The following is a 24,816-nucleotide window of genomic DNA, read 5'->3' on the forward strand; positions in this document are numbered from 1 at the left end:
TTGCACTTTATAATATATTAATCATCATGCGAATCGGGGGCGAGCTTTTAAAGGTCGGAACTATTAATAAAATATAAATAATTTAACTAATTCAAATTACAAATATTTACAGTTTTTAATACAAAATAATTTATTATAATGTAAAGAAAAACTTATAAAAGCATTTTATTTTATTGTTATATTTGGTTATATTCTTTAATTTTAATCGGCCTTGTTAATAATATTTCACTAATTAATATTATTTAAATGTCTTTAATAAACCATATAAGAAATGGTGAAATATAAAGTTATAAACTTTGATATTTTAACAGTTAATATTTAAATACATTTTCAAATATTTTAATATCGGAAACCTTAAACCTAAATCAAATTTTAAAGGTTGATATTATTTTCGAATAAACCTTTAAACGACAATATAAGCAATTTTATTATTTTATAATAATAAAGCTTGAGAGATAATAAACACTTGTTTAAGTATTTAGTTGAAATTAAAAAAGTAATTATTATATGCTAATTATAATATCATCGTTAATTTATAAAAACCCGAAAGTTTTCAAAAGGGTATAAAAAAGTACGATAATTTGAATATAATTTATAAATGCTTCCCAATTTAATACCCGATATACTTGACGATATATATGCTTGTTTAAGTATGATTTATACATTTAGTACCACATAAAATAATTTAATTTATTACTGGATAATTTGAAGGGCCAAACTTTATATAAAATTAACGATGAAATAATTATATTAATTTGCTATTGTCGGTATAATATTTAAAGATGTTTTACAGTAAAATATATTAACCTCAAGAGAATATTTGAACTTTTAATTAAACATACTTATTTTTACTAATTGGGTTAAAGTTATAGCTTATATAAAGATTAATATATTTTAAACTTTTAACAACGTTATTATATTATATATAGCCCATTTAAAATATATATACTCAGGTATAAGGGTTAATATTTTATAATGTAAAAAAGCCTAGCGGCAAAACTTTTATATTATATTTTAAATAAGTAATTTATTATATTTTTCGAACAGCGTGTTTTATTATAAGCTAATAAATATAAAATTTCTTTTCACAACCTAATATTATAGTTTATTAATAAGGGAATATAAAAAACATAATAAGATTTAGGCCTTATTTAAACCCAGATTTAATCGGTTAATATTTAAATAATTGTTAAAACCCTTAGCAAATCTTAACCCAAATTATAATATATATTACTATAAACTTGGGCAGTATGTATAAGAAAGCCTAAATATATAATAATATTTGTATATTCTTTAAGAAATGTAAAAACGAGGCGTTAAAAGAGTATTTTTTAAAATTAACAGTGGTAAATAGAATTAAAAAACCAATTATTAATTCTTACTGCCAAATACACGGTTAAATTAATATATTATATAACGTTATAAAAGTAAAGCCCGAGATATAATCCCATATTTAATTAATGTAGGCATTTTATCCATTTTTATACTAATATTAATAATATTACATATTTATACAAGATGTGCATAATGTTAAATAATCTTATTAAAAGTATATTAAATATAAAACCAGTTAATAATAATAATAAGATCAAGTGCTTCTTAATTATAAGCAAATAAGTAAATTCCTTAATCAAATATTATAAATTAAAATAGGTTGTAATTAAAAGTATTATTTATATATTTTGAGTTATTTTTACTATAAGCATAATTTAATATTTACATTTATTTTATAATTTCATATTGCTAATGTGGAGAATAATATAATATTTCTCTTTAATTATAACATTAACTTTATTTGGCACTTTAATAATTATAAGGTTATAAACTTACCCTATTATAAATAATAAAACACAATTATTATATTTAATATATATAGTTAAAGATGATTAAATTATAAAAAAATGTTAAAAAGGTTATAAATTAAATAAACGTGAGTTGTGAAATATTATTAATTTTAAAAATATGGGCTTAAATTTAAAAACTTAAAAAACTTAATCACTTCAAATAATAGCCGGGCCTGTTTTATAACCACAACTAAAAGTTCTATTTATAATATATAACAAATAAACCAAATAATCTCGGTTATAATTCAACTATTAATATAAGTAAGATTATGTTTAAAACTTATAATTTCACTTTAATTATAAATTAATATTAAACAAGTTTTATATTATTATTTAATACCCTTATTATTAATTTTCTTTATTAAAAGTTATTCTAAAAACTTATTTTAAAACGCTTGTTAAATTTTACGGTGAAAATTATACTATATAAGTATATAAGCTTTTACGACGGAAACGCATTAATATTAATTGTTAATAATAGGTATGCTAATAAGGGTTTAAGGGTAAACCTAGGTGCGGCGTGGTTAATAACAAATGTTTAAAACGCTGTAATAATACTGGGTAAGCCTTATAAAAACAGGGTTAAAATACACTGAAACTTAAAATAAATATTTATATTGGTTGTGGAAAATTTTATTTTATTTTCCTTATATATCCTCTAATTTTAAAATGGGGTAAGCACACCAAAAAGGGTTCCGGTACCATGGGTGGTTTTCCGAAAAATTATTTTATATGGGTTTTTAAAAAGAATTGGATTTTTTGATTTTTTTTAATTATGTTTTTATTTTTGGGTATAATTTAAAAAAGTTGCAACGTGGGGGATGGTATATACGTATATATTATATACATAAAATTTGGTTTGTATATTACGTAATATAAAGTAAAAGATATTTAAATAGGTTAAATAGTAAATATTTTTAATATATTTATAATTAAAACGAGTTTATATTTTTACCAATTTTAACAATTATTTAATCGGTATAAACAAACATTTAGGTAAAGATCTTCTTAAAAATATATAATATATATAATTTTATATAATAAAATATATAAATTTAAAAAATAAAAGTGATTTTATTATTATAAATCTTTAATATAAAGGTTTAATATATATAAATTCCTTTTTATATAACCTTTTATTAATAAATATATTAATTAAAAAATATTTATATAAATAAAAAAAATAACAAATAATAATTTACAGAAAATTTTATACGTGAATATTAATAAAATTATTGTTATTATTTATTACAATATAAAATTTATATTTATTATTATTTGTATATAAATTTTTGAATAGGGTGTTAAGAATAATATTATTGTTATTTAATTTAATATTAATTCTTATATAACGTATATAAATATAAGGTTCTTACTATTAAAAAACTCCAATTTAAGCCTTTATAAGGGTTTTTTATCATATTTTTACCATTTTTATTTAATTAAATATTTATCAATAAAAAAATACACAGTTAAAAAAAACTGTATCGCCGTTGCGCATACAGTGCGCGCACTGTGTAATTTCCGTCGTTTGCGACGATAATCGACAAGATGTCCTTAGACTAGAACGGGCGCGATTTTTTCGGCCAATCTGATTGGCCGAAAAGCCATGTGGCTGAAAGGTACATGGAGCGCCCGGTCCACCCTGCAACGCAGGGGGATCTAGTCTGAGCACTGAGACTATATATATCCTTTGTTTCGGTTGAGTGATAATGCAAAAGATCCTGCAGTGCCTCTGCGTGCAGCTACCTCGTCGGGTCCCAATTATAATGCGTGTCATTTGCCCGTGGCAAATACCGCCACAAACAGCGAAAATTGACAAATCGTCCTTAAACCTGAACCAGAATATATTTTGTGTAGAGTTCACAGATATATTGCAAAGCAATAATTGAGTCACGCTTAATTAATGGAGCTTCGGGTTTTAGGGATGAGCCTTGAAACTACCTCACACCAAGACGAGCGCCATCTTTTCGGCCAATCTGATTGGCCGAAAAACCATGTGGCTGGTAAGGTACCTGGAGCACTCGGTCCACCATGCGAACGCAGGGTGGGTCTAGTCTTAGCACTGACGCCTGAGACTATTTCGCTTCGCTAGTACGCCGTTGTTGCAGGGCATGGCGACTCGGTCACAGTCCAAAATCCAAATGCTGTGCTGCACTCGATACATGGCGACCCAGTTGGGCACACTGTTGTCTCGGTTGTAGCTATATACACCGCATCGCATCCGCATGGGAGTGTGACGATGTTATCTGCGACGCAGCTGGCGGTTTGGGAACACTGGACATCGCAGCCTGTCTTGGCGAGCCATGTCTGGGTCCCGGTGCTGTTCCTCGCACTTGAGTTAGAATTGTTCTTGCAGAGTTGACTATGAGCAGTGGGAAGCTAAATTTCATTTCAAGCACTCGGTTGTAGAGACAGCAGCTTAGTGTGTGACACGGCAGGACAAAACCGCGAGCTGGTCATGTTACGGGTCAACCCGCCTACCTTGTGCAAGTACCGGCTACCGTGGGTGTCGGCGTCGTACGGGGAGTCTTGGATATATGAGGGCACCCGGGGCCGTCATTGGGTGTCACTATTGCGGCGGTGGTTACACTTTGTGGGATTGATGTGATGAACCAGCATTGCTTGCGGTCTATCTCGTATACTGTGTGTTTCTGAACCGCTATAGGAGGCTCAGGGTCCCGGGCACAATCGGCTGGCAGCTATATCCGGACATACTTACATCATTGATAGCAGTGCGTGTGCGAGAAGCATTTTTAAGCCGATGAGGGAGTGTATGTTGACGAAGGTGGTCGGTTTACGGTGCGGTCTGTGAGATGAGCGAATGGGGTTGTGAAGTTGTGCTGTCAATCCATGATGTAGGTACCGGCAGGATGACCAGTTTATATACACAATTGGAGTCGAACGTGGTTACGGTTGTGGTGACTGTCTTCTAGTACAGTATGTCATACATGTATGTAGCTTTTGATGGGACGTTTGCGGTTGACATATCACAAACACGCGGTGCCAAGACATGCATGCGTTGGAGTATATAGTTAGGGTGGTACTGGCAATATTCAGCCTCAGTAGCTGGCCAGGACAGTCAAGGTTCCTATTGGTAGCCGTCTTGCACTCAGATATTATACTGTCTTCGCGTCTGTCTGGGCTGCGTCTTCAGCTACACCCTTTGTGGCATGTGATGCTGGGCCGGCTGAATACGAAGTGACGGCGGCGACACGGGCTGGAGGGTATGTCACACCAGAGTCTCGACGAGAGTAGAATTCATGTCGTGGCGATTCTACATGGGTTCATCTAAGATACTATGTCAATTTGAAGAGACTTGGACATATGTTGAGGTGTGGGATAATATTTTCGTATTTATTGATGGTTGAGTTTATTTCCACCCATACAGTTCTATTACTTTTGGACAAATTAATTATCCCTACGCCTAAACTTACCAGTATGGACAACATGATATCGGAGAGAGTTACTGTAGCGAGTACAAAGAGGATTGCACCGGGTAATCAATGACTACTACATAATGATCAAGGGTTGCACACAAGGTAGTGATGTTGATATACCTTCATCGAGTGTATCAATCGTCACAGGGACAGAAACAGCACGTGACTGGCACCAACCACGAGCTGCTTGCCGCCACCTTGTTTCCGACGACAAACATCAACCAAGACAATAAATAAGAATCACCAGTACTCGATTATGCTCGGTAGTACAGATGGCGGGTTTCCAATCGGCAGCAACAGGACAATCCACATACCCAATAGTATATAATTTTCACAAAATGCCACAAAGCTCAGAGGATGTGTTGCAGGTAGAAAGCTCTGCATTTACCGACTGAATTATTAAATAGACAAACGGCCGAAATTCCCTGCTGCAAGACAACAAGACACATTTACGTAAGGCGCGAAGAGAACATACTTATCAAACCTGGAACAAAACTCTACCCGAGTACAAAACATCAACATCACGAACGTGCAACAACCAACGGGACAACGACCAGAGCCAAGACAACGAAAACAGCATGAAGTGCGCACCGCCTCAAACTCCAAGGCGGACGGGGGAATCAATTACCATCCTCACTAAACACCGGATTGACGTATCCCCTTATGGTACAGACAAATATAAACCGAAGACAAAGACCAAAACCCAAAAAAATTCGCTCAACCCACTTGCCCTAGCCCATCGCATGAAGTGGCTGCTACCCACAGCGCGCACCCAGGCGCACGCAAAAACTAAGTGTAAAAAAATCCCAGAACGGAGGTCATGACAGGAAAAAGAAGAGTCGTGAACAGGAAAAACGCGTCTAACCGCCGAAACCGTACAGGGTGCGGCCCTGCCTCTTCAAAGCGTAGACAACGTCGAGCGACGTAACAGTCTTCCTCTTGGCGTGCTCGGTGTAGGTGACAGCATCACGGATGACACCCTCAAGGAACGACTTGAGAACACCACGCGTCTCCTCGTAGATCACTATTAAGAATAGGACACATTGTCAGCAACACGGCCGAGGAACTAAAAACATGTCTCCATATCAAACCGATAACAAGGGGATACTCACTAGCAGAAATACGCTTGACACCACCACGACGCGCCAGACGCCTGATTGCGGGCTTTGTGATACCCTGAATGTTGTCACGAAGAATCTTACGGTGGCGCTTAGCACCACCCTTTCCGAGACCCTTGCCGCCCTTTCCGCGTCCAGTCATTTTGATTGAGAGTTTTGGTGGATTGAGAGAATTTGAAAAAGGAGGCTGAAGACAGCTCTTGAAATCCAAGGAGCTAGGGCGAAGTTGGATGTATGGTTTGGTGTGATTTGGAGTAGAAAGATGATTGAGATGCAGACTACTTGGAAGTCGGCCGTGGGGAAGCTCTTCTTAAGTACAGGATGGTTTGTGACGCGGATCAGTCAGCCCAAGTGATTTGGAGGTTGCGGCCCCACCCAAACGCTCCTGTCGCGTGCACGCACGTCACTCAAAGGCCCCTGCGCGCACCCTTGGTTTAAGTTTTTTTCTTCTTTTTGCTCGCTTTCGGCACAGACATTGGCGGCACTTTACCAGCCCCCCGCATATCAGAAGCGCTCGAATATTTTGATTGGTCCTGATTATTGTAAAGCAGTGGATCAACTTTGAAGGCAAGCCACATTCCGAACCACATTATGAGGAAAGAAACCCAAGACCTGGTGGCTCAACCCCCATAAGACAATGCTACTCGTGGTGTAACGCGTCGGATGTCTCCCAAATACCGACGGCCATGGTTTTTGGTGTATGTCATTGCTCACAAAGATGATATGGACACAAGGGAAGCAAGGCACCAAAGTTAGTTGGTTAAACAGTATTGATTTTACGGATACTCTAAAAATTATCATGTGCACCGTAGTACCTGGAGCCTGCCTCGCACCTGCAGCTGTTCGATAGAACACTATAACCAGACGCGACCAACATGGGCCTAGTCGCGCCTCACCCTTTCCATCCACCCCTGCAGTGATTTTGGTACTTGCAAACTGGAACGCGTCAAAGGAAGCACCAAAGCAGCCTTGCGCTGGCAGAATGTGATTCGTGGGGGAATGACCTTTCCTAATTCGGTTGACAAACTATCCAATCAAAAATCTGCAAACCGAAATAAGGACGTCTGCATGTGGAGTTGCAGCGCTGCAAGATGTCTTGAACGCTCGGGCCAGTTCCGATTTTTTATCAATGGGGCGGGTTTTTGCGTCCAGGGGCCCTCTGTTTTGTCCCAAACTTACCCGCTTTTTTACCAGTCAAATCTGACACCTTTTGGCACTCAAACCAAACCCCGGTCGGTGCTTTCCAAAAACAGGCGCGATTTTTTTTTATGGTCGAGTTTTTCAGGCGCGCACACGCTCACTCACAACCCACCGCCCCACGCCACCCGGTGAAAATCAAATCAGCCAGCCCGTGACTGCCGGCTCCGCTTCCTACTTAAACCTTTCGTCCGCCTCCCCACCACTGCCCAATCTTCTCTCCTGCATCATCATCACCCACTCAACCGACCAACCATCAACAACGTTCATCAATCAACATCGCCTTTCGCCATCAAAGATCGCGACTTAATCAAATCTTTACTTCTTCATCAAACACATCAATTAAAATGGCCCGCACAAAGCAGACCGCCCGCAAGTCCACTGGTGGCAAGGCTCCCCGTAAGCAGCTCGCTTCCAAGGCCGCCCGCAAGAGCGCTCCCTCCACCGGAGGTGTCAAGAAGCCTCACCGCTACAAGCCCGGTACCGTCGCTCTTCGTGAGATTCGTCGCTACCAGAAGTCGACTGAGCTTCTGATCCGCAAGCTCCCCTTCCAGCGTCTGGTAAGTTTTTCTTTTCGATCGCTATTATCGCGTTAATCGGCGTTTAACAACCACAATCATTATCGCATCCGCTGACAATATCATCGCACGCAGGTTCGTGAAATCGCCCAGGACTTCAAGTCCGACCTTCGCTTCCAGTCCTCTGCCATAGGCGCTCTCCAGGAGTCGGTCGAGTCATACCTCGTCTCGCTCTTTGAGGACACCAACCTGTGCGCCATCCACGCCAAGCGTGTCACCATCCAATCCGTAAGTTTACGCACGCGAACCACAGGCCAAATAAAGACAAGACACAGTAACTAACAATCTATGCAGAAGGACATCCAGCTGGCCCGTCGCCTCCGCGGCGAGCGCAACTAGATTTTCCTCATCACATTCCTCACGCGTCTTTTGGCTTTTGTTATGATTCCACAGGGAGAACTGTGATTTGGGTCGTTACTGGGAACATGGGCGGATAATATGGCGTTTGCGACTACCTTATTCTTTTTTTACTATTTGATTTTATGGGAGAGGCTGTACATTAGGCACACCAAGGCGACAGCACGAGAGAGAAGCTGGACGCACCCTCCCGGCGATGAATGACAAAACACTGAACAACTAAATAAACCGTCTTCACGTTTGATGTGCTCATGTCACTGCGATAATTAACCTGCTTTGTCGCGAGGCGATAGTCCCTTGAGGAAGTGAAACTGTCCTCGAAAACAGCAGCGCGCCTGTGTAACATCGCCCTAGTTGTGGCGCAATGTTAGGCAGCGACAGTATTGATACCGAGATTAAAAGTAGATTTTTTTAACTACCTAAACTGGTTGAATATTGAAATGATGACAATTGTTTGGTACAAAAGGCCAAGACTATCAAATGCTTCCAATATGCAAGCCGCAAGGAGAAACGAAAGCAAATTGCAGTTATCGTCTAGCATTCTAAAAAAAAATCCGAACAGACATACAGCCACATACATACAGGTTCCATCCTCCTCCTCACCTATCCCCGGAATCTCGATGCGTTTAGGCATCTATACACTCAAGTGGCCGCAACCGCATCAAAGTGACTCATAGGTGCCTGTGTAAAGACATCAAACGCGCCCGTACCCACGTGTCCTAGTCTACCCATTACGAGCCGTCCACTGGGCGTCGACAAGTCATCCCAGTCACCATCCAGCACGGCGTCTTTCAGGAACGCCAATGTTGTCTCGAAACTCATCTTGGTGAAAGGGCTTACGTTGCCGCTAAGTCCCATACGATTAAAGGGCGTAAACCCGCCACTGCGCGTCATATGATCGGCAATCAGGTTCAAGTGGCGATTATCCACTGTGATGGCGTGCGACTCGAAAACGGCACGCAGTTCACGGATGATGTTGGCCCGACAAGCTTCGACACCGTAGATTTCGAGCACAGCCGCCACATCGTTCGTGGATATGCGGTTTGGGTTGATAAAAGATCCGTATTGCTGCATTGCGCGCAGGTTGGAGCCGGCAGTGTGCACAAGCGAGACATCCCTATCCTGGCCCGTCCAGGGATCCGTTACCTTTTCACCAGCGACAAAAGTACCGGATTTGATACCTGGTATTTGCTGCACGAGCGCTTTGCGGACGGCATCTTGAACCAGGCTTAGCATCAAAATCTTTGGGATCCCAATGTCGTACTCGAGCGTAATCTCGCACCACTCGCCAGACGTCTCGTCACATCGGAACCTCGTACATTCTGGATTTTTATCGCGGACCCGCAGCTCTCTGTCTTTAGCCTTTGCCTGGGCAACATCGTCGAGCTCCATATATCTCTTGGTATCGTCGTCAGTCCTGTATTTGTGCGACTCTGGTGGGGGGCTTCCACCGAAGCCTTCATCCTCGAATTCGGCTTCCTGCTCTTGTTGATTTTGGATTACATCATCCTCTTCATCGTTGGGCCCGTACGATACAGCTTCGCTCCGGTTGGCCTTTTGCTTATCTGCGGTCGCATCTCCCTCATCCTCGTCGCTATCGTCATCCTCATCTTGACGCCCGTTCTCACCCGCGTTAGGTGCAGCCATCTCCACCGTGCCGACCTTCTCGCCGATCACCGGGGTGGCGGCACTTTCCTTGGAGCCCTTTGTCTTAATCTCCTTGGCCACAAGCCTGCGCAGGGTATTCATAAATTTGGTCTCTACCGTGTTTAGAACATCGGAAGTAGTGATGGCGTAGGTCTTGGTGTATTCAGCTGAGGGGAAGAACCGCAGCCGCACGTCAAACATTTTGGCAAGCTTATGGTTAACGCTTGTGCCGACGCGCTCAAAAACGGTGGCCTTGTCGACGACGTGCGAAAGTGGGAGCATGCTGATGGCCTTTGCAAACCTCTCGCCATCTGCCGGCGACATCTCCTCGTTAAGTATTAGTGTCATGGAAGGTGTTGAAATTTTGGAGCTTGCGGTCATGAGCAGTTCTCGCAGACGCGGAATACCCAGAGTAACGTTCTTGGCTGAATGTCCTGCAAGATGGAACGTGTTGAGTGTCATCTGCGTTGACGGTTCTCCGACGGATTGACCGGCCACGATACCAACAGCCTCGCCGGGGTGCACCAAAGATCGCATGTACTTGGCCGACAGAACTTTCTCGGCAGCCTTGCGGTTGAGACGAACCAGTGAGGAAGACTGAGGCCCAGAGGTCCTGAGTTTCTCGTCCTTGTCTTTGATGAGTGCGTCTGGATTCTCCTTGACATAAGAAGACATGGCATCAAAAAACCTCTCCGACGTCGCATAGGCGTAACGTGTCGGATTGAGCATCGAGCTAACTGGCTCCCCAGTAAAGAACCTGGGGTTTGCCTTGGCCTTCTTCAAGTTGGACTTGTTCTGCTTCAAGATCTCATCGCGAAGCTCAAACAATGGGAGCGTTCTAGGATCTGAGATGTTGAGCTGTGCCAGCTCCGACTTGATGTTGTGCAGTATGAAGGTAAAGTCCTTGAGGTATTTCTGCTTCGTCACATCCAGACCATCTTCACCGTACAAGAACTGCACAAGAGAGCCATCCGCATCACGAACTGAGTTGTCGTACCCGATCTCGAGGCCCTCCATACCTTTGATCAGGCATCGCTGCAGGTAACCTGAGCGCGAAGTCTTGACGGCTGTGTCAATCAAACCCTCACGTCCAGCCATGTGGTGGAAATAATACTCCTGTGGTCTGATGCCAGTCAAGAAACGGTTGACGATATAGCCGCCAGCCCTTATATCTGTCTCAAAGGGCTTGAAGCAGGGGAGAGACTTGCCGCTGACCATCAGGGGCACTCGCCTGCCTTCCAGAACTTGCTGACCGAGATTGCACGAAATAAGGTTTGCGTTGACCTGTCCACCCTTCGCTCCTGAAATGGTCATGGCCTGCATTTGATTCTTGGGGAATTGCTTCTCAAGGCCCTTGGGAAGGCAGGCTTTTGTAATGTCTTGCGACAAATCCTTACTTCCAGAATTCATCACTCCATCGAGACCTTCCTGTTTCGTATCGTCTCGCATGACCTCCTCAAGTCGTCGCAGGAGCTCTGGGTCATCATTCGCCGGCTGGTGCTGGTCCAGGCTGACATATTTGGCTGCCACTTGAAGTCCCACAAGATGTGCTCGTGAGTCAATAAGATGTCTTCGATCCGCCTCACCCTCCGGTGTAAGCTTGAGGTCGTCCATGCCGCAAGTAAATGCACGCATGTTCAGATACCTGGTGAGCAGACGGCCCATGGCACTGAGAAGCTTGCCGGCGATGGCCGGCCCATAGACCTCGTGGACGGCGTGTACAAGTCCACCAGAGCTGGGGCCCAGTTGCGCCTTGTCGAGAATGCCCGAGATGAATTCGCCGTCACGGAATAAAACCTGGCCCTCCTCGGTGTGGACACCCCATGCGTGTGCAGGAACCTGAGTCTTGCCCGTCATCCAGAGGTCGCCGCAATCAAGAGGCCTGATGTTCCGCAGAACTGTTGTGATGACTTGTTTTCCGGTCCAACGGGCTTTGGGCTTTATGATCGCTGGTGGCACCAGCTCGATGCGTTCCCTCAGAATGTGGCCGCTCTCAGGACGTAGAGCATTGTAGACGAGCTCGTGGTATGCACCGCGGTCCAGGTAGGTATCCTTGTTGCAGAGAGCCACTGAAACGGACAAGTGATCCTGGATGAGGCCTCGGAGCGGCTTGCCCTGCGTGCCAGATATGTATTGATGATCCGTGTCAGCCAGCTGCAGTGCCTCTGTCCTCGCGACCTCGTTCTGGGGGAAGTGCATGTTCATTTCGTCTCCATCAAAATCTGCGTTGTATGTGTTGCAGTTGGCATAATGCATCCTGATGGTCTTCTCGCCTGGAAGAACTCGAACCCTATGTCCCATGATGGATGGCTTGTGGAGGGTTGGTTGACGGTTCATGAGGACAACGTCTCCGTTCGAGATGTGACGGTGCACCTTTTTGTTGCGCATATTTCCAGAATTATTGCTTGTTGGGGCCAGAAGCTGGCTGGCAAGAGAAGCGCGTTCCTCCTGAGACTTGTTCCTCAAATTCACGATCTGACCATTCTCGTTCTCAATGGCTGCCGCTCCAGGCCATTTGTCAGGCCCATTGATGACGGCCTGCTGCATATCTCTGAAATTGTGGCTTGTGACGGGTTCTGGATAGGTAAGTTTGCGCGCAAAGACTGGTGGCACGCCGATCTCGTTGGTTTCGATGTTAGGGTCTGGGGATATGACACTGCGAGCCGCGTAGTTTACTCGCTTCCCCATCATGTTTTTTCTGAACAGGCCCTCCTTCTTCTCCAACTTCTGCTTGATGCCTTCTTCGAGCGCCTTTGCCGCAGCACCCTGCGTGGGGCTCTTGGTGTTATCGATCAAGGTGTTGACACAATCTTGTAGCTCGGTCCAGGCCTCGTGAAGAACTGTCGTGTCCTTCCCATGGCGTTGCGACAGCAGGGAAGTAGGGTTTTGCAAGTCGCGGAAAATTTGGGTGAGTTTGGTAGAGGCCTTTAAGATTGCCTTGTAAAGGTTGTTTTGCTGTGCCTCATTGATTTGCGAGTCGCCAGTTCGTGCTTCTGGCCGGAATCGATTTGGCGGGACCAGGAGAGTCTGCACAAAAAACAATCCGGCGTTGATTTGCTTGGTGCTCTTGTGACTGGGTTTTGAATTGTAGAAGAGGCTGAGAACCTCTTGCTCCTTTTCGAACAGCAAGTCTAACCTCTCCAAGACTTCCCGGGCGCTGAGATATCGTTGTGATGGCGCCGCGTCGGACTTGTTGGACTTGGTCTTTGGCAATTTCACTAAGTTGCCCTGCTCGTCAAGGTCATCTCCGTTGACGCTCTCTTCGCCGGAGGACTCCTCCGATGGGAGCTCAGCATCCGGAACTGCCTCATCCGATTGATAGCCCTCGTCGGTTTTGGGTTTCTGGCGGATTGCCATGGCGTCGCGCAGCTTGAAGCGGCCTTGAGCCATCTTGCCCTGGTCTTTGGACGAAAGGGGTTTCTCAAAGATCTTGACGAATCGATCTTTGCGATATGTCGGCGAGACTCCGTCGCAGCTGGCGCAGATTCTCGACTTGGTAATGTCCTGAAGAAACTGCTTCACAAGATCCCTTCGCATTTCAGAAGCACCCTCGTGTTTGCCCTTGCGAATCTCGCCGAGGCTAATCTGGTGTTGTTGGAGCACCTGGCGGACATAGGCGTTCCGTTTGCGTATGACTACATCCTCAGTAGTCTTACCGCCTTGAGAATCTTCGGTCTCGGAATGTTCGCCCTCTGGGCTGTCACCTTCAGACACACTATCAAGGCTGTCGCCGATCAGATCAAGGTGCTTGGCCTCGGCAAGTAATCCGTACTGCAGAAGCCTGAACAGACAAATGTATCGATTTATATCCCTGCGACGCATGCGAAATCTGTGACAGTATGCGCATTGAGACCTCAGGAGACGAAGGACCTGGTCCATAAAGACGGGGTGGTAGACAGGGACCGGAAGCTCGATATGACCCGGGTGGCCAGGGCAGGCGGATGGGCCGAGATTGCAGGTCGCGCATACCGAGTCACCCCATGCTCCTAGAGCAGGATCGTAGAGGCCACCGGGCACGGGATTTAGTAGAGTATCGAAGGTGCTGTCATTCTCGACCCTCCGCACCGAAAACGCCCTGATCTCGTCGGCCGAGAGCAATTCGAAAGAAACGCTGTCGATGGACGACGAGACAGGCTGTGAGATATTCATAGCGGGCGACGAGATGACGGGTGCACAACTCGCGGGAAGTTTTGCTGCTCGTCTCAGAGCCGACTTCACATGATTTGTCCAGAATACTACAGCCTGCGAACAATCCAGCGGGGAACTCGTCGACGATGAGCTCCGAGACGATTTTTTTGGCGGTGGAGGCGGGCAGAATGCCAAGTGGGGCCGAGTTTGACTGCTTAGGTGCGAGTCGCTGTGGCGTCACAGCGCGTCTCTCAAGACGGACCGGCACCAGCACCTGCCACCTCTCCAGCCTAAGGATGCCTACCTAGGTAGGGCGGTGTTTGATTTCAAAAGACAACACAACTAGAAACAAAAGAGAGAAGAAAAAATATTCAAGAACAGCGAAAGTCTGACACGCAAAACATCGAAGTACCTGGGCTTGATATTACCTTGGTTGGGACCGCGCAATTCCCACCTCTTTCTTGACCTCGCCGTCAACAATCAACCATCTGAACGAGTGGGTGTCATCGCATTCAATCCCACGACCCTCGAACCGTTCGGTGCCGCTATTATGGACCGCGGCCACAGCCCCGGGCTGGGGCCTCGCCCCGACTCTGCATCTCGAGTACAGAAGCCCGAGACAGCAGCAGACAAAATGGCCGCCCTGAAAGCACGAGTCGCAGCAGCTATTGGTAGCAGCAAAGCCAAGGGCGGCCTCAATGTCGGCCTACATCCAATGCTCGAAGAGCTGAACAAGCCCAAATCGTCAGGCAGGGCCACCGACTCACGGTCTTTTTCTTTGAGCTCCAACAGAGCGACTAGCACAAAATATGGACACAAGAGTTCAGAATCCGGGGCGGGCGCGGGGTTTGGAGACCGTCAGAGCAATCCCTACCTCGATACCGCTGCAACAGGCGGGCAATCTACGAAACAGCGAGAACCGCGGCATCTCGTTTTCAATCAGAAGGGAAAGTACATCGCCCAGGGCAATGCGCTTCGAAGACAAGCTGCCCTCGAGGCAATGAAGAAGCGCATTGCGGAGCAGACACGCAAGACCGGGATTGACGAGGATCTTGATGTTCCTGTAACATTTATCGAGGAGCCTCCTGATATTGAGTGGTGGGACGAGGGCCTGGTAGATGGACAGAATTATGACAGAATAGATGATGAGAGCACGTTGCGGATCACTTCTGACGACAGCATCATCACGGAGCTGATACAACACCCAGTCGCATTGGAGCCTCCACAGGACAAGAATGTGCCGGCTCCAAAGCCAATGTTTCTCACAGCAAAAGAGCAGAAAAAACTGCGGAGACAACGACGTGCGGCAGATCTCAAGGAAAAGCAGGCAAAAGTGCGATTGGGCTTGTTGCCGCCGGAGCCCCCAAAAATTACCAGGAACAACATGATGGTTGTACTTGCGGATCAGGCGGTGAAGGACCCGACAGCAGTAGAGGCGCAGGTCAACAGGGAGGTCGCGAAGCGACACGAGGGCCATCTTCAGGCGAACGAAGAGCGCAAGCTTACCAAGGAACAACGGCACGAGAAGCTTGCGGCAAACCAGGAAAAGGACGCATCAAAAGGCCTTCACCTGCTGGTTTTCAAAATCAACAGCTTGGCGAATGGACAGCATCGGTACAAGATCGCCGTCAACGCTGAGCAGCACGCTCTGACCGGCATCTGCATTATGCACCCCAAGTTTAGCATTGTCATCGTTGAAGGTGGTGCGTGGAGCATCGCCAAATACAAGAAGCTCATGCTGAATCGTATCAACTGGACTGAGAACACGCCGTCGCGAGACAGAGACGGGGCGAAAGCTGGAGTCTCGCGAGACTGGCTGAAGCCCGAGGACGACAAAGGCGGGCTAAAAGACATGTCGGACAACCAGTGCAAGCTTGTATTCGAGGGTGAAGTTAAGACCAGAGCTTTCAGGAAATGGGGCAGTAAGGTGTGTGAAACTGATGCCGAAGCAAGAGAGGTACTGGCTAGAGTCAAGATGGAGAACTTTTGGGCCCAGGCCAAAACAGTAACATGAGCCATTGAGGCCTATCGGGTGAGGATATTCTACAACGCAGAAACTAGTCACATCATACAGCTAATTTACAGGGCGTTGGGCCATTTTACAGGCTCGTCGTATAAGTGCCAATTAGAGCCGATGTATCTCATGGTAAATGAATAACAGTTACGCAACCCAATCTTAAAAATATACATAATTGTAAGATACATGGATCATATTGATGCATGCGCAGAGGAGGGGAGAAAAGGAAGAAAGGAAAAAGAGGGAAAGGCGATATTGAAGGTAACGGTACCTGGGTAGAAGAGCCACGCGTTCAAAATTAGAGCAGCCACAAATGAGGCCGTACACGCGTAGGTAGGTAACTTTCAGAAATGAACAAGTAAGTGGCTGAACACATGATAGGTTTTGAGCCAGGGACCTACCTACCTACCTACCTAAGGTAGGTAGGGTAACTAGGTATCTTGCCTACAGTCTACATACCTACAGTAGTACATCGGTACCTGGCCATGGGTACAGGACCCATGAGCGATCGTCATTGTGCGAGGAGGCTTGGTTCTATTGGGAACCTATGGCGACCCGGGTTCCTGCGCATATGATCCACCCGGCTTGTACCTCCTTAGCAGGCGTTTGATGACATGTCATCAATCGATCCCCACGGCTTCAGACATCACAAGACCGGCTGACGAGCCACACCAAAACAGCAGTAGGAACAACAAATTATCTAGGTATACGCAAAGGCTGCAATCCAACAACGCCCAAAAATTCTCGAAACAGACTAATGGTTGTGATTTCTGGGTTGAGCGTATTCAAGACCACCACCAGGTCCCAGACGTGTTTGATGATAGGTAAACCTTACATTACGGCTTACGGGTCCCGTCTGACTGGTAGAGTGGGAGCCTTCATTTCCCTCACTGCACTGAAACCAGGTACGTACCTGCCCGGGATCGCTGGGAGGTACGGAGTACGGGTTGGTCGATTGTGGCTGGACCACGTGTCAATGCTACCGTCTATGGCTGGCATGGGTCCATGATGTTGACCGCCGAAGCAACCAAACGTTCTACTGGTAGGATGGATACCACACCCCAGCAAATCGAAAGTAAAAAAAGCCTTCCATGAGCCGAGATAACAAATAAATCCCACAGGAAGCACGCAAAGAAAGATTTTATTTACGACGCCTGGGTAACCGTCAACGCCAAAGAGGAGTATGAGATTTCTGTTGCGGATAATTTTGCAGCTCAGGCTCAGTTGGGCAATCTCATCTCGCACGACTTAAAAGATAATGAAAGACTGAAAGGGTGGAACATGCAAATGAAGAAGAAAAGAATGCACACGCCCACGCACACACAACTGCGAAGTATAAAAAATAAGATAAAAGTAAACAAACCCTGCACATATTAAGAAAGACACAGTTGGCACAGCCTTTGAAAATTGATAAATGCGACATTTTGAAGGGGCGAAATGTTAAGCTCCACGAAAGCACCGTAATTTATGTACCTAATGTTGGCTCAGCATAATTCATTGACTTCAAAGTGTCGGTTTTGCCAAAAAGTGGGACCGGAATAAAAAGTCCGCGACTCGGACGCAGAAGGGACATGTGTGGATTTTTTTCCCCAGTACCGTCGCACATGGTGTTCAGTGGAGGTCGCTACGGCGAACCTTACGGTTGGTACCTTACCTAAGTGGGCCGGCAAGTTTCTGTTCGCATTCACCGTTGTCGATGATGCGTTCAACCGGGTGCCTAACGTTCCTAGGTGAGGTAAATAATAACTCGTTGGTACGTAATTAAGACGTACCTACCTAGGTAGATACCTTACCTAGGCTAAAAACCCTGCAAGGCGGGCCAGTACTCAAGAAAAAGTGACCTTACCCTTTTCTGTTGGGCATTTTGATTTTTCCACTCCAAAGGCATGTTTTTAAATTGTTTCCTTAGGGTTGAATTTGCAAAGGCATATGGAGTATCGGGGCTTGCCTTGAATCTAATTTCCTAGATCAATCAACGTAATCAATGCCGGTGGCTTGCCATCTCACAGCGCTCAACCGGCTACTATAGATCGGATTCCGTGGTACTGTAATTAAATGAAGAACAACTTTCTCCCTTGGTCCAGTACACATGTAATCATAAGCGAGAGTCGCTGGCAGGCCATTCCATTGTCAGAGAGGGGGGCGTCGCGGGAGGAGGACCGAAGCTGGCAAATGCAAGCCACATCATACAGTACATGTCTGTCTCCATGTTTCTTGTGTGCTACGAGTACCTAGAGAGAGCCCCAGTTGATCCACCCAAAGCCGCCCACCCACAGACAGACTGACCACACCACAGGCACCATTTGAGTCGACATCATTGATGTTCGGGTGCCATGATCCATTTTCGCTGCCCTGACTGTAATTCTGCATCCCAGCGCTACTCAACCGATCCCTTGACACAACACAAATTCGGTACTGAGCGCTCGGCCTGTTCTATGCTCTGACGCTACTGCTCCCCTTTGTCGACTGCCTCTTTTTTGTGCTTTCCTTTTTTCTTTTCTGTCACCTTTTTTTTTCCTTTGGCAATTTTTACTTCTTGACACCTCACCTATTCTTCCGGGATACCGGCGTGTTTGCTTCAAATATTGATCGAAAGGTGCTACTTGCTGCGTTTCGTTCCGTTCCGTACATACAGATAAATCTGCCTAGGTACCTTACCCTACCAGGCAGTCGCGGTACTTACCTACGCCTACCTACCTGCTTTGCACTCAAGGTACCTTACCTGCGAAGGACTCCACGATTAAAAACTGCGCTACTCGTTCGGTCCGGACCTTCACAACAAGCCACACTCACCCGCCATCCATCCATCTATCACTCGAAATCAACCACCGCATTTGACATTGCATTGCATTGGGCGTCAAGACTCATCACCCTTCCGAGACGGGGTGCATGGCATTCCGTCCAACATGATTCGCCCTCTCCAGTGCCCAAGACGTCCTGCAAGCTAAGTCCCCTTCAGCAGCAAGTGGCATGACAAGGTCTATTAGCAACCTACATTCCAATCCAACAACTTTCATCCTCTCGCCATGGATCGAGCAGATGCCAATCCGCAGGTTTCATCAAGCAATGTCTCCTCAGCCACAAGCTCTCCACTTCCCTCGAGGGAGCCTTCTCCGACCAGGTCTTTAAGACAATCTATTGCCGCGGCGAGGAATCCCGCAGGCTCCGGGACGCGCTCGCGCAAGAACAGCCATAACGATTCTAGGGCCGCGACACGTAACAACGGCGTGTCTGCACAACTGCAACAGAAGAACCTCTTTGGAGCAACCACGCCCACCCTCATGCCCACCTCGGCCGAACCGAATCCCAGGTCCTCGTTGCCCCAAAAAACGTCTCCTACCGCTCTCGTTCTCGAGCCGCAGCGTGACTTGCCCAGGTGGCCGGTCTCGCCTCGTCTTAGATCCCCGCCGCCTATATTGAACAAGCCCCCCGTCGTCAATTTTCAAAGGTCTACGCCTCCTTTGCCCTCAGATCAGAGCCATTCGGATGTTGAGGCCGATGAGGGTTATTTACAACCGGGTATGCGAACACCGGCTCGAGCTGCCAATACTACAACTTCAACCCTGGAAACCGTGCAGGAAGTGAGCCCGCTTGCATCACCATCATTAGAAGCCATCGGCGCTGCTCTGGAGAATTTACAAGAGAGCCTTGCCGCAGAGGGGAGCTCTCAGGTCGATCCTACCGAGTATTTAGCTAGCCAAGCCAGCAAGGCCGAAAGTGGAAGCGAATACGGTACCGTTCGAAGATCGAATGTGACGTCCGCACCTCCTCAGCTTATAAGTCGGCAGTCTAGCACATCAAACCTTGCGAGGAGCGCAAAGAACAAAGCCAGCGAGGGCACAGTCAAGACCATGACAGTCGAAACCGAGACCGTTACATCTATTCCGAGTGTAGCATTGGCTCCATCAGGAATTCAGGGATCCAACGGGAGTCTGCGGACGAAGCCAAGCTCCGAGACGATCCGTCCCAAGAAGGAAAAGAAGAAGTCGGCTAGGAAACAGCAGGCGGTTCAGAATAGTGCCGGTGAGACCATGAGCCCGACAAATGCCTATATTGCTGCAGATGCGGCCGGCGTGCCCCAGCTGAGGCATTATCCATCGAGCAGATCCGTCTCGGGAGGGAACGACATCTGCATCTTCTCCCCGACATGGGCTGCGAGCGGTCAAGGCCCGCCTTTTGATAATGCCACGAGTCCCCGCAGGTCATCAGCACCGACGGGAACTAGAAGCCATAGCATCACAGCCTTGCATCGAATGAACCATTTGCTAACTCTGAGGCCACTCCATTCAGCATCGTCCAAAGCCGATAACTTCGAAGCCAAGATTGCCAGTGCCGTCGACGAGGCCGACACGTCCGACTCGGAGGAAACGTTTGTTTATGATTCTAACCCTCCAGATGCCCGCGACAGGCCGCACTCCCACCGGTTCCACTCGCGCACTCCGAGCGCCGCGTCAATGGTGAGCCAACTTGCCGCTGACCGGAATGGCATGCGCTCTATACATAGCGTCATGGAGGGTCATGCTCCTGCAGCTAGCCTAGCACTCAAGAAGAAGAAGTTCTCCAACTCTTACAGCACCAGCAGCAATAACGCTGGGTCGGGCCCAACGGCTGACGGCAGTCCGATGCTACATGCCAACGAGGATGATGGACATGCTAGGGGAGGCTCGTCGAACCAGGGCTCGGCTCGGGGCACGGCGCATCGCCAACCTCACCACCATTTTGGCGTTTGGGGTCGTAATGCCGGAGGCAATGGGCATACGTATCTGTTCGACAATGAATCTCCTTTTAGTTCTGGTCACAAAACAAGGCTATCAGGTAGTAGTGGGGCCGTCGGCTCTGTGCGACCCTCGCCTGGTCCACCGAGTCCTCGCTTTACCAACTTGTCGTCACCTCGAAATGCTGCGGGAAGTGGCAAAAAGAACCAGGGCTACGGCGCTATGGGGATGTACGATCTCGACGATACGACCACAACAGGTGCAGACGACGAGCGGGCATCGCTATTGCCCAGCTCGGTTCGATCTAACAGGTCTCGCCGAGGGCCTCGTTCTTATCATCATCACTCGCTAGGTGGAGGCCACCATTTGCCCCATGTACCCTACCGCCAACACCTCCACGGACACCCGCCGTCGTTACTGAATAGAATGGCCAGCTGTCTTGTACTGGCTGTTATGCTTCTGCTGGTTGTTTCGGGGGCCATTGGCTTCATGTTTGCCACGTCTCAACCGCTCACCAACGTTGAGCTCGTCAAGATTGCAAACGTCATCGCGAGCGAACAAGAGCTCATGTTCGACATGACGCTCAAGGCACAAAATCCAAATGTTGTCGTTGTCGTGGTAGATTCCTCAGACCTGGAAATATTTGCCAAATCGCCGCATGCAGGAACTGATGCCGACTGGAGGCCCGCTGAAACCAGGCCAAAGCCATCCCGGCCTCGCCCATCGAGACGAAAAGTTAGAGGGCGTGGGGTATCTGGTAACTTGCCATCGTCGTTGGCCCCGGTAGACTCTCTCGACGAACCAAACAGCGATCAGCCGGCTGACGACACGGCTCCCAACATGCGCTTGGGCACGATCTTTGACCTGGACCAGCCGTTCTCCTTCGAAGGATCTTTCTTCAACAAGGGAGCCTCAATCTCTACAGGTGGTCTTCGGTTACAACGACCTGGCAACGGAACCGAAGGCGGCACGGAAAGATGGGAACGTATAGTGGAGGACGAATTTGATCTCATTCTCAAGGGTGTGCTCAAGTATACCCTACCCCTGAGCCAGCGCGTTCGCACCATTGCCATTGCTGGCCGCACCAAAGTCAAACCAAACTCGGCCAACGATCCGGGAACGGGGCCGAAGAAGCCTGACTAAAACGAAAATCTTTGAAAGTTTCTTGGCCGCCGTTTTCAGTCAATAGTCTCTACTCACACCTCGAGGGCCCAAATACTTTCTTTTACCGTTTAAAATTTACGTTTACATGTTGCCATTTTCTCATCAAGGTAGCTGGGGGTTTTTATTTCAACATCAGGTTTTGATTCGGTCAACACTTTTCCACAAGGTAAACATCATCTCTTATTAGCGAAAGGAGTTTCGGTTTTGGCGAAAGTAACACAAATCCCCAAGGCGCGTCATGAGGGCCATCACCCAGGATTACAATATAAAGTCATGTTATTTTATTTTTACTCGTCTCTGCGACTGTGTGTTTCCAACACTGGCAATTCTACGCAAGTCGGTTGTCCATTATCGCTGTACTTTTCGTGGCCAGCCTGTAGATCAATTCCTCTGGCGCAAAGAAAACATAAAGGAGGGATTGGAAAAAGAAAGTAGTTCATATAAGAGCACGTTGATCGGGAGAACCCGATTGTCTCCTCGTTGTTAGGTCAACCGTGAATATGTCCATATCTTCATGCTGTTAGTCGAACAAAGACCCGTACGTTTTGCAAACTCTCAGCAAGTATCAACATAGTCTAGTGGCTAGGTACTTCCGTGGACAAGGCGGGAGGCGGGTAGCACCGCACGGAGGCGCACTGGCTGGTCAGGGGTTGGTTGATCGGACACACCAGAGTACCACGCCAGTGCTGACTGGGCGAAAGGGATGGAAGTACGAGGATCAATGAAAGCCAGTGAGTGGGTTGGCATGTGGGGGAGAGATTAACGATTAACGCGCACCGCGAAATACACCAAATATTAACAACAAACGCAAAACCCACTATTTTTGCAACAGCATATCTCAACGCTGGAGGGAGTTGTAATAATAAAGACAACTGTTCTATGCAAGTCGAAGGCGTTTAATTGTTGATGATTTTTCGGGTTAGTTGGGAAGTATTGCGAAAGTTTTTATTCTTTTGGTGACAGAATTTGCTGGTAAATTTGCGGTGCGCGTTAATTTGTCCCCCGCTTGGTTGGGTCCTCTATTCAAAGGCAGATTGGTTCCTGGTAAAAATTCCGTTTTTTTTTTTTTTTTTCTCTCTCCATCTCTTTGGGGCCGGAGAGGGAAGATTATTTTGTGCATGGTGCGCCGCAGATGGACCCCTATATCAAATTATTTCTAGGCAGATAGACAGATGTTCATACACGACAAGTCTGGATTGGGTGGATGGCTGGGTATCCGTAAAACATCCATCTCGGATCCTTGCGATCGGGAGAAAAAAAGAGGTCGAGTTGATCAGCCAAGCGAATCGGAGGGTGTGGGCCAACCAAGTTAGTTGGTTTTTTTTTTTTTTTTTTTTTTTTTTTTTTTTTTTTTTTTTTTTTTTTTTTTTTCTTCCAGCATTCCATCAGACTGCTGCCAGGATGCAAGCAATGAGGTAGCAAGGAAAAGGCAGGCAGCAATGCCACGAATACGTGGTAGATAAATGTTTTGGTGCAGGCGTGAAAGTAGAATGCCCAACTAGGAAAAAGAAATAATACAACATAAAGGTTAAAAAAAGGTTAAAAAAGGTTAAAAAAAAAAGTCAAGGACGCAATCGATATTACTTTCGTCATCGATAATGGACTGACAATCTCGACTAAATAAAACGGCCTCCCATGTCTCGAACCTCCCCTTTTGCCAGTAGGGAGGTTCCTCTAGGTCAATAGGTACATTTCTTACGGTCCATTTACAGTACATGCTGTAGGTATGTTTTACCATCTATCTACCTGTGGTCGATTGATTAATAATTCAGGTATCTCTCCATTTCCAATCCATACATGTTAATTCATCCTTGTCCACAGGCCAAGTAACCTACCTTGCTAGGAAGAAGAACAATCAGATATTGACCCCCAAATCCATGTAAATTCAGGCGCATCGCGCAGCCTGGTACAGTAGCGTGCAGTAGTCTTGCAGCAGCCTCCCCACGCACGCCATCTTTTGACCGAGTCAAAATCGGGATTTACTGTACATACTCGCTCGCTCTTTGTTCGTTATCCGATTGTCCGATACCCAGCCCGCCTTGGTATCATCGCGTTTGCCTGCATCGAATCTAACGTTCAGGAACAAATCTCTCTCTGCTAGGCCCGATCTGGTAACCGCCCACTACCAGCCAAGTGATTAAGCTTGGGTTACATGTCGTTGTTCGGGTCATCCAAGATCCATTTCCCAAAAGGCCGACTTTGGTTTGCTCAGACGAGAACTAAAAACAAAAAAAACAAACCAAAACAAAAAGGATGCGATAAAATATTTTATGTTAATTATTATTTGTTTGATCTTAGTCTTCTCTCTCTAGGCTCCAACCCCCCAATTCTGCATGCGAAATAGGTACCTACCTACCTACTTAGGTACCTTACCTACTTTACTTTTCATCCTTTTGTTAGTAGCAAGCAAGCCCTTGCGATGAATGACTACTTGCCCCCACCTCTTGCGAATCGGAAAGAACCACTATTTTGCTAAAATACTTAATCACCTATCTCTCTCTTTCTCTCTCTCGGTCTCTACTTCGTATTTACGTAGGACATGTGAAGGACCCATCGCATATGATCTCTGGGACGAGTCATCTTTATGATTTTATTTTATTTTATTTTCACA

The 24,816-nt window shown here is 46.3% G+C and overlaps 5 protein-coding genes across 5 annotated transcripts; 3 read left to right on the forward strand and 2 right to left on the reverse strand.

Moving 5' to 3' along the window:
- Positions 1–6,112: 6,112 nt before the first annotated feature.
- PgNI_08074 (uncharacterized protein) lies at positions 6,113–6,794 on the reverse strand. The gene is made up of 2 exons (XM_031128074.1): positions 6,397–6,794; positions 6,113–6,308 (listed from the first exon to the last, which is right to left on the reverse strand). The coding sequence occupies exons 1-2, from the start codon at positions 6,542–6,544 to the stop codon at positions 6,145–6,147; spliced, it is 312 nt and encodes a 103-aa protein (XP_030978594.1). The 5' UTR covers positions 6,545–6,794; the 3' UTR covers positions 6,113–6,144.
- Positions 6,795–7,425: 631 nt separating this feature from the next.
- Positions 7,426–8,929, forward strand: PgNI_08075 (uncharacterized protein). The gene is made up of 3 exons (XM_031128075.1): positions 7,426–8,159; positions 8,253–8,405; positions 8,472–8,929. The coding sequence occupies exons 1-3, from the start codon at positions 7,947–7,949 to the stop codon at positions 8,514–8,516; spliced, it is 411 nt and encodes a 136-aa protein (XP_030978595.1). The 5' UTR covers positions 7,426–7,946; the 3' UTR covers positions 8,517–8,929.
- Positions 8,930–9,176: 247 nt separating this feature from the next.
- On the reverse strand, positions 9,177–14,330 carry PgNI_08076 (uncharacterized protein; the record flags this gene model as incomplete). Its single annotated transcript, XM_031128076.1, has 1 exon — positions 9,177–14,330. One exon carries the CDS (start codon positions 14,328–14,330, stop codon positions 9,177–9,179), a length of 5,154 nt encoding a protein of 1,717 aa, XP_030978592.1.
- Positions 14,331–14,859: 529 nt separating this feature from the next.
- PgNI_08077 (uncharacterized protein) lies at positions 14,860–16,323 on the forward strand (the record flags this gene model as incomplete). The annotated part of the gene is made up of 1 exon (XM_031128077.1): positions 14,860–16,323. One exon carries the CDS (start codon positions 14,860–14,862, stop codon positions 16,321–16,323), a length of 1,464 nt encoding a protein of 487 aa, XP_030978593.1.
- Positions 16,324–19,352: 3,029 nt separating this feature from the next.
- On the forward strand, positions 19,353–22,184 carry PgNI_08078 (uncharacterized protein; the record flags this gene model as incomplete). Its single annotated transcript, XM_031128078.1, has 1 exon — positions 19,353–22,184. One exon carries the CDS (start codon positions 19,353–19,355, stop codon positions 22,182–22,184), a length of 2,832 nt encoding a protein of 943 aa, XP_030978596.1.
- Between the last annotated feature and the right edge of the window lie 2,632 nt (positions 22,185–24,816).

Source organism: Pyricularia grisea, assembly GCF_004355905.1.
Source record: "Pyricularia grisea strain NI907 chromosome V map unlocalized Pyricularia_grisea_NI907_Scaffold_6, whole genome shotgun sequence".
NCBI lineage: Eukaryota > Fungi > Ascomycota > Sordariomycetes > Magnaporthales > Pyriculariaceae > Pyricularia > Pyricularia grisea.

Coding starts and splice junctions, on each gene's coding strand:
- PgNI_08074 (XM_031128074.1), bottom strand. CDS start 6,544: ATGACTGGACGCGGAAAGGGCGGCAAGGGTCTCGGAAAGGGTGGTGCT. Junction 6,309..6,396: donor TGTCAAGCGTATTTCTGCTA/GTGAGTATCCCC, acceptor TATTCTTAATAG/TGATCTACGAGGAGACGCGT.
- PgNI_08075 (XM_031128075.1), top strand. CDS start 7,947: ATGGCCCGCACAAAGCAGACCGCCCGCAAGTCCACTGGTGGCAAGGCT. Junction 8,160..8,252: donor AGCTCCCCTTCCAGCGTCTG/GTAAGTTTTTCT, acceptor CATCGCACGCAG/GTTCGTGAAATCGCCCAGGA. Junction 8,406..8,471: donor AGCGTGTCACCATCCAATCC/GTAAGTTTACGC, acceptor CAATCTATGCAG/AAGGACATCCAGCTGGCCCG.